The 16,774-nt window shown below is 42.5% G+C and overlaps 1 protein-coding gene across 8 annotated transcripts in view; it reads left to right on the forward strand.

Moving 5' to 3' along the window:
• Positions 1 to 16,774, forward strand: part of LOC129836381 (disintegrin and metalloproteinase domain-containing protein 12-like) — a 138,083-nt gene that overhangs the window by 71,622 nt on the left and 49,687 nt on the right. For all 8 annotated transcript variants that reach the window (XM_055902463.1, XM_055902460.1, XM_055902461.1 and 5 more), the window contains one exon: positions 13,935 to 14,013. In XM_055902463.1, the coding sequence (XP_055758438.1) occupies positions 13,935 to 14,013 (79 nt within the window). The remainder of the gene's footprint in view (positions 1 to 13,934; positions 14,014 to 16,774) is intronic.

The following is a 16,774-nucleotide window of genomic DNA, read 5'->3' on the forward strand; positions in this document are numbered from 1 at the left end:
AACCTGAACCACACCTAAGGTTTCCTCCTTCTGTTCATCTGCACTCCAAGTGCAGATAATCTTCCCAAGTGCACTCTCTATTAGGCTACCCCCTAACTCTCACACCGTCCTTTCTCATCCACTAGTTAAGAGACTCCACACCCCATACCTCACCTAATGGAAAAGCCCAAGAGGAGCGGGGGCTGAGGAAATGTTCAAACAAGGCTCTCCATGGAACATGCTGCAAACCCCCCCTTTTTTTTTTGCAGGAGCAAAACTTCCTCTCATTTTGTTCTTATAATTTTCTAGGTTTGTACAACAAAACGTGTCGAGTAGTCATGTCCTCAACAAACACTTCTGTTGAAGATGATGTACAGTAACTACAGAGGAGGAGGTTTACAGTTTGAAACAGCAAAATAAGATGGATGACGGTGGTTTCATCCTCCCTAAGGTTCCATTTAAAGGGTCTCGTTTATCACAATTAACCTGTGTAACATCTATTAAGAAATCGCTAATTAGATGTTATTCTGAGTTTAATGAAACGTAACAGGCTGTAAGGACTAGGAAATCAATGGTTATTGATTGGAGCATTATGATGACTTGTGTAACAGACCTTTGTGTCTATAAGGCAGGAGAAGTGGAAATGATTACAAAAGTTTCTGACACCACAAAAGACGCTGGAAAAGTGGGAAAGCAAGAAGTCGATGAAAATTGCTAGTCTACTTACCTTACAGTCGCATCTCATCCACCTATTTTCTGCCTGACCAACGAGAATCTGCATTTTCTTTTCAGATAGCAGACAAACACTTTACTCTGACTGAAGTGTACTGCACAGTAGTTCACTCTAGAACATGTGGATAGTTGCTTGTTGGCAACTGGCAGATTTGCTCATAGTTGTGATTGTGACCATGTTGTTTTTAAACCCATGTTCCTGACCTACCACCGACTGTCATTTATCAAAGTAGACACATCCATTTATCAAACAAGACACGTGTCAATCTTAAGATCACCCATGCATTCCACTGTAAATCAACTAAAAACAATTCATCACTGTACGACCCCCTCCATTTTTATTTGTGACACCAAAGCCATTTCACTGCCTCAACACAATTCCATTACTCCCTAGTCACTATGGAAAGACCATCCACAACATTGTTGGCTTGCTGTAGTGTTGATATAAAAAAAATGCCAGCTGTACATTCTGAATTCATGCTGGGTTTGTGCTGAGGATTCTGGTGACTGTCACGCCGATTGCCACGAGACGAGATCAAAGGCTCTGCCAGATACTTTGAAGTCATCCGCCATCTAAATATAATTTGATTGGCTGCCTGTCCCTCAACAAAAAAGGGCCCCTTGTGGGCAGTCATTAATAAAGGGGGGTGTAATCAAATTGAGCTGTTTCAATGTCCAGGGGGAAAATATATTTCTTGCTATCTTTTCTTTTCTCAAGAGTGTGCTGCCTGGTGAGGAAACTGTATGTCCGAGCTCCATCAAGCATAGGAAGTATCTATTCTTGATGAAAATACATGACATACCATGGTGATTTATTTGATTTTTTCAAAAGAATATAGAAGGATATTGTACGTACCAAGAATGGATCTATATCTTTCAAATCACATACTGCAATTGCCTTGACATTGTTGGCCTTGTGGAATTCTACCACACTAAGCTCTAACTCACATAAAAAACAACCAGCCATAGAGAACTGGTAGTGTATCGCAAAGAGGTGAAGTAGGCTGAACATGCAGACACCAAACACCCATGAACTAATACGCACCATCTGCCTCGTGCCAAGGAGATGATTACAACAGGATTTCATCATGTCAAACCAGTGGCTGCTGCAGTAATGTATGTCATGGCACCTTACACAAGGACAACTCTGCCAAAGCCCAGCTTCCAAACCTGCCCCAAAAACTCCTCTTTAGCATTTGCACGGAATTAGCATTAGCTTGACACAAATCCTTTCTGGACTCTGAACGTATCCTCTTATCCTGGACATGCCAGTGCCTACTGTAGCCTGTCTATCAAACCTCCTCTCTTCTCTGATATAGGTCCCCAGTGTAGCCTAATACATTTTCAATTAGACCGTGCCACTGTGAGTTTACTCGCTTCTGGCTTATTGATATTAATGTGATGTGTTGCTAATGGTAAGATAAAGATTGTGATTGATGAAGAAACAACCACCTTGTCATAGGTGAGACATAGAGCCACAAACAGGAGCGCTAAGCTTCAATCCGGCACTAATTTCTGGTATACCTCCTGAAGACTTTTCCAATGTCTGACATGATTGACTAATCCCTCCTCATCTAATCCTAAATATTGGTCGGCAGGAAACAGCATAGGATGGCTAGGGAGCTTCATGGGAGCTTCCTGCTGGGACTTGGACTCACACTGTGTTCCATTTAAAAAATATATATCCCACTGACTGATTTCTCAAATCCACTCCATCCACCCCAGCAGATTTGTTATCGTGATTATGTTAGGGATGGGTTTTTTTTTATATAGTTTTGCTAAAATATCGGTCAACGTAGTGGGGTGTAATATTTTCTCTGATATTTCCCACTCAACTCATTGGTCCGATGAAGCGGATGCTAAGCTACAGGACTGTTTCGCTAGCAAAGACTGGAATATTTTCTGTGATTCAACATTGAGGAGTTTACCACATCAGTCACCTGCTTCAATAATAAGTGCATTGATGACGTTGTCCCCACAGTAACCGTACGAACATACTCCAACCAGAAGCCAAGGATTACAGGCAACATCCGCACTGAGCTACAGGTTAGAGCTGCCGCTTTCAAGGAGTGGAACACTAATCCAGACGCTTATAAAAAATCCCACTACAACCTCCGATGAGCCATCAAACAGACAAAGAGTCAATACAGTACAAAGATTAAATCCTACTACCCCAGCTCTGATACTCAACGGATGTGGCAGGGCTTTGAAACTATCACGAATTAGAAAGGGAAGTCAAGCCGCGAGCTGCCCAGCGACACGAGCCTGCTAGATTCCTTTAATGCTTGCTTCGAGTCAAGCAACACTAAACCATGCATGATCTCACTCCGTAGCTGATGTGAGTAAGACCTTTAAACAGGTTAACATTCGCAAGGCCGCGGGGCCAGACGGAATACCAGGACGCGTACTCAGAGCATGCACTGGCTCAGAGCATGCGTCCGAACGGATGTTATTATTTGAATATGAGTAGGAGTATTCATTTTTTGAGGCCCAAAACATTATAGGCCTATTTTAACACTGAAAATGATTTTCTAAATGTAATTAAAATATCCATGTGATATTGTTAAGTACAAGGATACACCATGACATTTCAAATGATTCATTTTGTAAAACAACAAACTTTTCAATGTATTTTTATGATGTGAGCACCATAAAAAAGGCTGGTAGCTGGACGGTAGCCTTCACGTGTTTAGCATGTTGTATATGTTGGCCAATCAAACCGCCAAATATGCTCAATGTGTAGCAAGTGGAGCGAGAGTTCACCAATGTAATGCAATAAGGAATAAAATAACGGAATTAAAAGTTAGAAAAATTAGAAGGAGTAAGCTACAACGAGTAACCAACAGGTAGGCTGCTGTTATATCTGAATGGGGTTTGGGAGAAAGTGCAGCATGATGTGGCCTCAATTAGCCTATCTAGCTATAGTTTTCTAGACTACTCCAGTCAAGACAGACATTGTTACAGTGCATTTGGAAAGCATTCAGACCCCTTGACTTTTTCCACATGTTGTTAAGTATTCAGACCCTTTGTTACGAGACTTCAAATTGAGCTCAGGTGCATCCTATTTCCATTGATCATCGTTGAGATGTTTCTACCAATTGATTGGACATGATTTGGAAAGGCACACACCTGTCTATATAAGGTCCCACAGTTGAAAGTGCATGTCAGAGCAAAAACCAAGCCATGAGGTCAAAGGAATTGTCCGTAGAGCTCCGAGACATGATTGTGTCGAGGCACAGATCTGGGGAAGGGTACCAAAAAATGTCTGCAGCATTGAAGGTCCCCAATAACACAGTGGCCTCCCATCATTCTTAAATGGAATAAGTTTGGAACCACCAAGACTCTTCCTATAGCTGACCACCCGGCAAAACTGAGCAATCGGGGGAGAAAGGCCTTGGTCAGGGAGGTGACCAAGAACTCGATGGTCACTCTGACAGAGCTCCAGAGTTCCTCTGTGGAGATGGAACCAGGACAACCATCTTTGCAGCACTCCACCAATCAGGCCTTTATGGTAGAGTGGCCAGACAGAAGCCACTCCTCAGTAAAAGGCACATGACAGCCCGCTTGGAGTTTGCTAAAAGTCACCTAAAGACTCAGACCATGAGAAACAAGATTGTCTGGTCTGATGAAACCAAGATTAAACTCTTTGGCCTGAATGCCAAGCGTCACGTCTGGAGGAATCCTGGCACCATCCCTACGGTGAAGCATGGTGGTGACAGCATCATGTTGTGGGGATGTTTTTCAGGGGCAGGGACTGGGAAACTAGTCGGGATTGAGGGAAAGATGAATGGAGCAAAGTACTGAGAGATCCTGCTCCACAGTGCTCAGGATCTCAGGCTAGGGCAAAGTTTCACCTTCCAACAGGACAACGACTCTAAGCACTCAGCCAAGACAACACAGGACTGGCTTTGGGACAAGTCTCCAAATGTCCTTGAGTGGCTCAGCCAGAGCCCGGACTTGAACCCGATCAAACATCTCTGGAGAGACCTGAAAATAGCTGTGCAGCAACACTACCTATCCAACCTGACAGAGCTTGAGAGGATCTGCAGAGAAGAATGCGAGAAACTCCCCAAATACAGGTGTGCCAAGCTTGTAGTGTCATACCCAAGAAGAATCAAGGCTGTAATCGCTGCCAAAGGTGCTTCAACAAATGTGATATTTCAGTTTTTTAAATCTAGAAAATAAATAATTAACAGTTTATCCTTTATCATTAAGGGGAATCCCTTGTAGATAATTTTTTTTTGTTTTGTTTTTGTTTGTTTGTTTGTTTTGTTTGGTTTTATCTAATTAATACATTTTAGAATAATGCTGTAACATAACAAAACGTGGAAAAAGTTAAGGGGTCTGAATACGTTCCCGAATGCATGGTATATGGGATGATAGTGTTTCGCAGTATTACTTACCCGCCAGTGTTATGATTGGCTATGATATTCGATTGATTTCTCCTGCCGTAGCGGCATCTGTTGTCAAAATGGGAAGCGGTTCTGACTTTGTGGCTGTGTTACCTAGTGGAAATTTCTCTGTGATTTCCTGGTTGATAAAATACGACACTGTTTGCTCACTTTTAGCTTATGCAAGAAACAATGCCTGAATAGTGTAGGGAATCATTGTACTAACTAAATCGCTGTCAACTAGTGGATACAATTTGTATGTCTCTCTGTCTAGTATGAAGGAAGTTAGAGGTCATTTTGCGAGCCAATGCTAACTAGCATTAGTGCAATGTCTGGAAATCTATGGGTATCTGCTGGGTATAAAAACGGTATCCACAAGTTCATCTGACTCTGAGGAAGTAGATAAAGGGCCTCATTGCCAAAATCCCGAAGTATCCTTTTAAATACTCTACCCATGCATTTGACCAATGAGAAACAGCCCTATCACATCAGGTTCAATTAACATTCAATAGCATGAATTTCAATATCCACATCCTGATGATAAATGTAAATGAATAACCTTAAGCACACATCAATAAAGGTGCTAACATGCCTTACCATAAATACACTTAGGGATGTGAAAATATACATCCCTCAGGGATAAGCTACTGCCGCATTACACAACAAGGAAAACCATGCGCAGGAACGCACCCCATTTGCCTCTCAAATCTTGGACCAAATCAAATCAAATTGTATTTATAACATACACATGGTTAGCAGATGTTAATGCGAGTGTAGTGAAATGCTTGTGCTTCTAGTTCCGACCATGCAGTAATATCTAACAAGTAATCTAACAATTTTACAACAACTACCTTATACACACAAGTGTAAAGGAATGAATAAGAATATGTACGTAAAAATATATGGATGAGCGATGGCCGAACGGCATAGGCAAGATGCAGTAGATGGTATAGAGTACAGTATATACATTTGAGATGAGTAATGTAGGGTATTTTTTATTTTTTATTTCACCTTTATTTAACCAGGTAGACAAATTGAGAACACGTTCTCATTTACAATTGCGACCTGGCCAAGATAAAGCAAAGCAGTTCGACACATACAACAACACATAGTTACACATGGAGTAAAACAAACATACAGTCAATAATACAGTGAAAAATAAGTCTATATACAATATGAGCAAGTGAGGTGAGATAAGGGAGGTGAAGGCAAACAAAATATATATATAAATAAATAAAAATATAAAAAGGCCATGGTGGCGAAGTAAATACAATATAGCAAGTAAAAAATAACACTGGAATGGTTGGTTTGCAGTGGAAGAAGGTGCAAAGTAGAGATAGAAATAATGGGGTGCAAAGGAGCAAAATAAATAAATACAGTAGGTAAAGAGGTAGTTGTTTGGGCTAAATTATAGATGGGCTATGTACAGGTGCAGTAATCTATGAGCTGCTCTGACAGCTGGTGCTTAAAGCTAGTGAGGGAGATAAGTGTTTCCAGTTTCAGAGATTTTTGTAGTTCGTTCCAGTCATTGGCAGCAGAGAACTGGAAGGAGAGGCGGCCAAAGGAAGAATTGGTTTTGGGGGTGACCAGAGAGATATACCTGCTGGAGCGCGCGCTACGGGTGGGCGTTGCTATGGTGACCAGCGAGCTGAGATAAGGGAGGACTTTACCTAGCAGGGTCTTGTAGATGACCTGGAGCCAGTGGGTTTGGCGACGAGTGTGAAGCGAGGGCCAGCCAACGAGAGCGTACAGGTCGCAGTGGTGGGTAGTATATGGGGCTTTGGTGACAAAACGGATGGCACTGTGATAGACTGCATCCAATTTATTGAGTAGGGTTTTGGAGGCTATTTTGTAAATGACATCACCGAAGTCGAGGATTGGTAGGATGGTCAGTTTTACAAGGGTATGTTTGGCAGCATGAGTGAAGGATGCTTTGTTGCGGAATAGGAAGCCGATTCTAGATTTAACTTTGGATTGGAGATGCTTGATGTGAGTCTGGAAGGAGAGTTTACAGTCTAACCAGACACCTAGGTATTTGTAGTTGTCCACATATTCTAAGTCAGAGCCGTCCAGAGTAGTGATGCTGGACACGCGGGCAGGTGCAGGCAGCGATCGGTTGAAGAGCATGCATTTAGTTTTACTTGTATTTAAGAGCAGTTGGAGGCCACGGAAGGAGAGTTGTATGGCATTGAAACTCGCCTGGAGGGTTGTTAACACAGTGTCAAGAGAAGGGCCAGAAGTATACAGAATAGTGTCGTCTGCGTAGAGGTGGATCAGAGACTCACCAGCAGCAAGAGCGACATCATTGATGTATACAGAGAAAAGAGTCGGTCCAAGAATTGAACCCTGTGGCACCCCCATAGAGACTGCCAGAGGTCCGGACAACAGACCCTCCGATTTGACACACTGAACTCGATCAGAGAAGTAGTTGGTGAACCAGGCGAGGCAATCATTAGAGAAACCAAGGCTGTCGAGTCTGCCGATGAGGATGTGGTGATTGACAGAGTCAAAAGCCTTGGCCAGGTCAATGAATATGGCTGCACAGTACTGTTTCCTATCGATAGCGGTTAAGATATCGTTTATGACCTTGAGCGTGGCTGAGGTGCACCCATGACCAGCTCTGAAACCAGATTGCATAGCGGAGAAGGTATGGTGGGATTCGAGATGGTCGGTAATCTGTTTGTTGACTTGGCTTTCGAAGACCTTAGAAAGGCAGGGTAGGATAGATATAGGTCTGTAGCAGTTTGGGTCTAGAGTGTCTCCCCCTTTGAAGAGGGGGATAACCGCAGCTGCTTTCCAATCTTTGGGAATCTCAGACGACACAAAAGAGAGGTTGAAAAGGCTGGTAATAGGGGTGGCAACAATTTCAGCAGATAGTTTTAGAAAGAAAGGGTCCAGATTATCTAGCCCGGCTGATTTGTAAGGGTCCAGATTTTGCAGCTCTTTCACAACATCAGCTGACTGTATTTGGGAGAAAGAGAAATGGGGAAGGCTTGGGCGAGTAGCAGAGGGGAGGGCAGTGCTGTTGACCGGGGTAGGGGTAGCCAGGTGGAAAGCATGGCCAGCCGTAGAAAAATGCTTATTGAAATTCTCAATTATAATGGATTTGTCGGTGGTGACAGTATTTCCTATCTTCAGTGCAGTTGGAAGCTGGGAGGAGGTGTTCTTATTCTCCATGGACTTTACAGTGTCCCAGAACTTTTTTGAGTTTGTGTTGCAGGAAGCAAATTTCTGCTTGAAAAAGCTAGCCTTGGCTTTTCTAACTGCCTGTGTATACTTGTTTCTAGCTTCCCTGAAAAGTTGCATATCACGGGGGCTGTTCGATGCTAATGCAGAACGCCATAGGATGTTTTTCTGTTGGTTAAGGGCAGTCAGGTCAGGAGAGAACCAAGGGCTATATCTGTTCCTGGTTCTAAATTTCTTGAATGGGGCATGCTTATTCAAGATGGTGAGGAAGGCATTTTAAAAAAATATCCAGGCATCCTCTACTGACCGGATGAGATCAATATCCTTCCAGGATACCTCGGCCAGGTCGATTAGAAAGGCCTGCTCGCTGAAGTGTTTCAGGGAGCGTTTGACAGTGATGAGTGGAGGTCATTTGATCGCTGACCCATTACGGATACAGGCAATGAGGCAGTGATCGCTGAGATCTTGGTTGAAAACAGCAGAGGTGTATTTGGAGGGCAAGTTGGTTAGGATGATGTCTATGAGGGTACCCGTGTTTACGGAATTGGGGTGATACCTGGTAGGTTCATTGATAATTTGTGTGAGATTGAGGGCATCAAGCTTAGATTGTAGGATGGCTGGGGTGTTAAGCATGTTCCAATTTAGGTCGCCTAGCAGCACAAGCTCTGAAGATAGATGGGGGGCAATCAGTTCACATATGGTGTCCAGAGCACAGCTGGGGGCAGAGGGTGGTCTATAGCAGGCGGCAACAGTGAGAGACTTGTTTTTAGAGAGGTGGATTTTTAAAAGTAGGAGTTCAAATTGTTTCGGAACAGACCTGGATAGTAAAACAGAACTCTGCAGGCAATCCTTGCAGTAGATTGCAACACCGCCCCCTTTGGCCGTTCTATCTTGTCTGAAAATCTTGTAGTTAGGGATGAAAATGTCAGAATTTTTGGTGGTCTTCCTAAGCCAGGATTCAGACACGGCTAAAACATCTGGGTTGGCAGAGTGTGCTAAAGCAGTGAACAAAACAAACTTAGGCGTATGTAAACATTATAGAAAGTGGCTAGTGATACATTTATTACATCCCATTTTTATTATTGAAGTGGCTAGAGATGAGTCAGTATGTTGACAGCAGCCACTCAATTTTAGTGATGGCTGTTTAACAGTCTGATGGCCTTGAGATAGAAGCTGTTTTTCAGTCTCTCGGTCCCCGCTTTGATGCACCTGTACTGACCTCGCCTTCTAGATGATAGCGGGGTGAACAGGCAGTGGCTCGGGTGGTTGTTGTCCTTGATGATCTTTTTGGCCTTCCTGTGACTTCGGGTGGTGTAGGTGTCCTGGAGGGCAGGTAGTTTGCCTCCGGTGATGCGTTGTGCAGACCTCACTACCCTCTGGAGAGCCTTACGGTTGTGGGTGGAGCAGTTGCCATACCAGGCGGTGATACAGCCCGACAGGATGCTCTCGATTGTGCATCTGTAAAAGTTTGTGAGTGTTTTTGGTGACAAGCCAAATTTCTTCAGCCTCCTAAGGTTGAAGAGGAGCTGCTGCGCCTTCTTCACCACACTGTCTGTGTGGGTGGACCATTTTAGTTTGTCCATGATGTGTACGCCGAGGAACTTAAAACTTTCCACCTTCTCCACTACTGTCCCGTCGATGTGGATAGGGGGCTGCTCCCTCTGCTGTTTCCTGAAATCCACGATCATCTACTTTGTTTTGTCGACATTAAGTGTGAGGTTATTTTCCTGACGCCACACTCCGAGGGCCCTCACCTCCTCCCTGTAGGCCGCCTCGCCGTTGTTGGTAATCAAGCCTACCACTGTAGTGTCATCTGCAAACTTGATGATTGAGTTGGAGGCGTGCATGGCCACACAGTCATGGGTGAACAGGGAGTACAGGAGAGGGCTGAGAACGCACCCTTGTGGGGCCCCAGTGTTGAGGATCAGTGGGGTGGAGATGTTGTTTCCTACCCTCACCACCTGGGGACGGCCCGTCAGGAAGTCCTGGACCCAGTTGCACAGCGCGGGGTCGAGACCCAGGGTCTCGAGCTTAATGACAAGTTTGGAGGGTATTATGGTGTTAAATGCTGAGCTTAGTCGATGAACAGCATTCTTACATAGGTATTCCTCTTGTCCAGATGGGTTAGGGCAGTGTGCAGTGTGATTGCGATTGTGTCGTCTGTGGACCTATTGGGGCAGTAAGCAAATTGGAGTGGGTCTAGTGTGTCAGGTAGGGTGGAGGTGACATGGTCCTTGATTAGTCTCTCAAAGCACTTCATGATGACGGAAGTGAGTGCTATGGGGTGATAGTCATTTAGCTCAGTTACCTTAGCTTTCTTGGGAACAGGAACCATGGTGGCCCTCTTGAAGCATGTGGGAACAGCAGACTGGGATAAGAATTGATTGAATATGTCCGTAAACACATCAGCCAGCTGGTCTGCGCATGCTCTGAGTTATTGTCCGACGCTATGCGGAACATATCCCAGTCCACGTGATCGAAGCAGTCTTGAAGCGTGGAATTAGATTGGTCGGACCAGCGTTGAACAGACCTGAGCATGGGCAATTCTTGTTTTAGTTTCTATCTAAAGGCTGGGAGCAACAAAATTAAGTTGTGGTCAGATTTTCTGAAAGGAGGGCGGGGGAGGGCTTTGTATGCGTTGCGGAAGTTAGAACAACAATGATCCAGGGTTTTGCCAGCCTGGGTCGTGCATTCAATATGCTGATAAAATTTAGGGAGCCTTGTTTTCAGATTATCCTTGTTAAAATCCCCAGCTACAATAAATGCAGCCTCAGGATATGGAGAGAACCGTTTTCAATCACAGAGGAAAACAAGGTAATCATTTATATTTCTGAAGATTTACCTTAACTTTTGAATTGCTAAACATGATGACATTATAAAGCTAACTTCTGATCATTACATACATAAGAAAGAGTAGCATTTTACCGGGAGACGCACAACAATAGGTTTCGGCGCCAAACCAACGCTCCATACTCAAGCTCCTTATATATGTTTCTCTTCTTTTACAGGTGACCAGCAACAACCAAGTGGACATTTCAAACCACATTAGTATCAATAAATAAATATGCTTCTCATCAACCGTAAATCATCATCAGTGTCTGGTTATTCGTATAGGCATGTCTTTAGATTAAGTGACGGAGGACATACAGAACAATCGTCACATCCACACACTCCTGCCACCCAATCCACCCAAGACTGTTCTCTCTGCTACTGCATGGCAAGCGGTGCCAGTGCACCAAGTCTGGAACCAACAGGACCCTGAACAGCTTCTACCCCAAACATACTACTGCTAAATAGTTAATCATATGGCTACCCGGACTACCTGCGTTTGCACTAATTCTCTTGCACAGACTCTACCCACACACTCACACTGACACACCACTCACACTGACACACACATACACTACATATGCCCACACACATAATCCGCACACTCATGCATACTGACGCAACACACACTCACTCACACTTTCACACATACGCTGCTGCTACTTTTTTATCTATCATGTTGCCTAATCACTTTACCCGTACCTACACTACCATTCAAAGGTTTGGGGCCACTTAAAAATGTCCTTGTTTTTGAAAGAAAAGCATATTTTTTGTCCATTAAAATAACATCAAACTGATCAGAAATATAGTGTACAGATATGACTATTGTAGCAGGAAATGGCAGATTTTTGTATGGAATATTTTCATAGGCGTATAGAGTCCCATTATCAGCAACCATCACTCCTGTGTTCCAATGGTATGTTGTGTTAGCTAATCCACGTTTATAATTTTAAAAGGCTAATTGAGCATTAGAAAACCCTTTTGCAATTATGTTAGCACAGCTGAAAACTGTTGGTCTGATTAAAGAAGCAATAAAACTTGCCTTCTTTATACTGGTTGAGTATCTGGAGCATCAGCATTTGTGGGTTTGATTACAGGCTCAAAATGGCCAGGAGCAAAGAACTTTCTCCTGAAACTCGTCAGTCTATTCTTGTTCTGAGAAATGAAGGCTATTCCATGCGAGAAATTGCCAAGAAACTGAAGATCTCGTACAACGCTGTGTACTACTCCCTTCACAGATCAGTGCAAACTGTTCCTAACCAGAATAGAAAGAGGAGTGGGAGGCCCCGGTGCACAACTGAGCAAGAGGACAAGCACATTAGAGTATCTAGTTTGAGAAACAGACGCCTCACAAGTCCTCAACTGGGAGCTTCATTAAATAGTACCCGCCAAACACCAGTCTCAACGTCAACAGTGAAGAGGCGACTCTGGGATGCTGGCCTTCTACCTCAATTACCTTGTACCCCTGCATGTCACATCAACTCAGTACTGGTACTGCCTGTATATAGCCATGTTGTTTTTACTCATTGTTATTTACAGTGTATTTATTCCTCATGTCAATATTTATTTTGTATTCTATTTTTTATCTTTAACTCTACATTGTTGGAAAAGGATCCGCAAGTAAGCATTTCACTGTTAGTCGACACCTGTTGTTTATTTGTATTTTTTTAGGCAAGTCAGTTAAAAACAAATTCGTATTTACAATGACGGCCTACCCCGGCAAAACCCAGACGATGCTGGGCCAATTGTGTGCCACCCTACGGGACTCCCAATCACAGCCAGATGTGATGCAGCCTGGATTCAAACCAGGGACTGCAGTGATGTCTCCTGCTCTGGGATGCAGTGCCTTAGACCACTGCACCACTCAGGAGTTTATGAAATATGTGACAAATAAAAATATATTTGATTTGATCTGGTCAGTGTCTGTGATATGTCAACTCAGCTCACTCCTCTTTTCCTTACTGTAGTTTCTATATTCCGATAGAGTAATCCAGTACATCTTGTTCCTCTGAATATCCCTGAACTCAGACTCTGTTTCCTTCATCTCACATACTAGCAAGGAAACACGTAAAATATGCAAACACTCAATGAAGCACCTAGGGGCTCTCGCTCATTAACATCCATTGGTTCCTGAGCCGAATGGACAGATGTTCCTGTTCTGCTTGCCAAGCCACAAATCCTTTCTAACAGACTTAAGTATAGCACCACAAAACATACTACTTAGAAATAAATACTCTGTATAGTCTTTGAGTCACAGTTTTGGAGGACAGCACTCAGCTACCTACAGACCCAACTACACCTACTGCACTCATGGATTAACTCTTGCTCTCTCTTTCTTTCTCTACACACAGACACCCACACACACACCTACAAACTCCCAAACATTTTCCAGTGACCATCCGCTCTGATGTCACTTTGATTATGCAGCTGTAGAGATGGGTGTTCCTGCAGCTCCTCAGCCAACGCTTGGGGTGGGACTCACCATGTCCATCTGCTCATCGCCTGCAGTGTGAAACATACACACACTAAAATAATATAATTAACTCATCAGCGATTCTTCAGCGTATGAGTGTACAGTATGTCATTCAAGGTCACACCCAAACCCTGCCCCCGCTCCTCTAGCTTCCCAATGCTGTATATTTTACCTACACCTAATCCCTAACAGCTCACGCCTCACTCAAAATACTGTATAAGGCCATTAACCTGAGTGTGTCCTACTTCTCTCTAGTCCTCTGTAAGGGATTGGGTTTTTTATGTGGAGCTGAAAATATACCTGCTTGTGATGTCTCTTTCCTTTTCTGTTCCTTCCTCTTTTAGGGGCCTGTTTGCAAGCCATTACACTGAGACACATTATCTGGACGATGGCAGTGCAGTCACTGGTGCTCACAACTTTACGGTAGGCTGGAGGTCCAGTGTTTCTGACATTCATGTTTGACTGAACATTGTGTGCTGCTGACTTTAAAGGATGGACCTTTAAAGATGTCATGTAAACGGATGATTCAAATGGCCCTCCGGTAATGTTGAGGACACATATCTGAATTATAGACATGGCGTTGGCATCCAAAATATCAAATGTTGTCATCCAGTAAATGGAGAATGACTAACTTAGTTTTCAGTGGGGAATATCTGTACAGTTATTGACATACAGCCATATTTGCATGTAGACCTAACAATTGGTGAATTGATACGGGGTTAGGTACCTTAAGGGGAGCCAGGTATGAATATATTAACATTATTGCACAAAGCACCGTGCTTGTAAGTCCTCCAGGACCAGAACATGCTACATTTCAATGGCTGTCAAGACCATTTGGCTTCATTAGCTTACAGTTTGATTTACAGCAGTTAGCTACTGTAAGTATGCAGATGCTATTGCCAGGTCTCACACCTTGGTCAACTGAACTTTTGCTATTCTTCCTGAAAGTAATTAGCTCAACTGTTGAAGGTTTGACAAAAGGACAGCACAGCAGCTTTTCTAGGCCAGCCTTCAGGTACAACGTGTTGAAACATTCTGGGATAACCAAGCCAACCAAGCCTCATTAGTGATTTTCAAAAGCCTTTCGCTTAGTTAGCAGGCTTGTTCCCGCTTCACAGTTGGAGTGAGATTGAAAATATGACTTAATTGAGCAGAGGTGAGGACAGTTTGACAGGTGCTTGGCAGTTGGAAAGGGAAATGCTTTGTGATTTGGCACAGATTGACAATATAATTTCTCCAAAGCTAAACTGTACGAATACCCATTGTTGCATTCTAAATAGTAGGTTGAATGGGTATGCAAAAATGTTAAGTTTTATATTATGTGAAATTTCTCAAATTGAGTATGCTTTAAATGCCATGACATCATACCCTTTTTAGACTTTTCAGATGTTTGAAAATCCAGCTGTCTAGCTGTCAAAAAACACTTATTTTGAAAGTAGATTACCTTATATTTGGCTACTATTTTCATTTAAAAAGGTCACTATCCAAAACACAACTGAAAGTATTTATGGACATTATAAAACCGTAAATTGGTACACACTCAAAAAATGAATCACAGTGTCCTAAAGAAAGATGAAGAAGCTAAGGTAAATGCTAAACCTAGCGTTTCCCAATATATGTCTATGGCACCGTTCATGTTTAATTTAATGGAAGTGAAGTGAAGGCCATTAAGCCTAGCTGGTGACTCAGCAATGTATATTATATATTCATAGCAATGCTTTTTCAAATAGTTTCACATAAAGAGTCTCATTCCTTTCCTTTCAGAGGAGTAAGGGAGTCTCTTTTGGAGTCAAGTCAGCACAGCTGAAGTGATTGTGTAAAAGTATGAACTGGCTATGGAAAATGCCAGCCTCAAGTATTTCCTCACAGTTCAGTATTGACATTCTGTATTTTTCAAACAGACTTTTGGCTAGCAAATCAGTTGGTCTTGGAGGGATTAGTGTAGACTTGAAAGAAGCCTGTCAGCCATAATACAGAGGTTTGTTTTCACTCCAAACCAGACAGTTCCTCCTCATCATACTGTCTCAGACAGACAGTAGCTACATTATGTCTCTGTACACTTAGATGGCTTCCTTTCCACTTCTCCTTTCCATGGTTGAGCATGGGTGAAACAAAAGATAAGTATACGGTAAATCCATTTGAAATCAATCACTTTTTGACAGCATCCCTTTTGATTTAAACATTCCATACATGTTTGCCCATGGAAGAAGTGGTCAGAAAGTGACATTTTGCACCTAAATGACAAAACATTCAGGAGATAAAGGTGCTCAATGTTGACCCATTTTGCATACCCTACCATTCCATGAGACATCCATGTCTTCATCACTGGAAAAGATAAACGGTTGAGTTTAATATCATTTAAAAGCTTCCAAACAGGTTAGTCAAACTATTTTATAATTTCAACAACGTTTCTTTGGGGGATTTAAAAAAAAAACAATTCTTTCCTTTAACGTCAAAAAACGTGTAAACTCAGATTTAGCTTTCACCCTATTTTACATCATCTGAGGTTTTCGTGTTGTGCCTGCCATCGGTTGAGACAACATGCTCTTGAATATAGGGTGGGTGTCATTTCAATCATATAAATATAATTCATAGAATGGACCTATCCCTTCAGACCAATGCAATTTAGCTGGTACACCATTGACATTTAAATTGAATTGACATTTTAACTTTGAATTATTACCACAAAGATGGCCGCCGGTTCACACACCGGTGAATGTTAACTTCAGTGGTCATGTCTATTCTATGATCTATATATATTTATTTAAAAAATATATATATATTTGCCATTTTTTATGATTCTACAGATAACAGACAGAAAAGGTAGAGGGCAGTTACACACACGGATCCCCTCCAAATCAAACCCACCCAAACCCCCCCCCATGTTCTAACAGAGTCCCACCCCAAAACCAGATTTAAAGCAGGCATGATATACAATGAGTAATATAATCAAATAGTAAAATAAATACACAGATATTATAAAACAAAAAGTTAAAAAATATAAAAAATAATGATACCATTTCTAATTTGGGTTGGTTTATGGAGTTGTCAATTTAGCTGGGTCCATGTCTTCTACAAAGTACAGGAAGGGTTGCCAGATATTATAACATTTAATTGCAGCTCCACATGTTTTTTCTAGCTTGAGATGTTGCTTAACTTCCTTTATCCAGTGGTTAAAAGTAGG

Source organism: Salvelinus fontinalis, chromosome 37 (genome assembly GCF_029448725.1).
Source record: "Salvelinus fontinalis isolate EN_2023a chromosome 37, ASM2944872v1, whole genome shotgun sequence".
Taxonomy (NCBI): Eukaryota; Metazoa; Chordata; class Actinopteri; order Salmoniformes; family Salmonidae; genus Salvelinus; species Salvelinus fontinalis.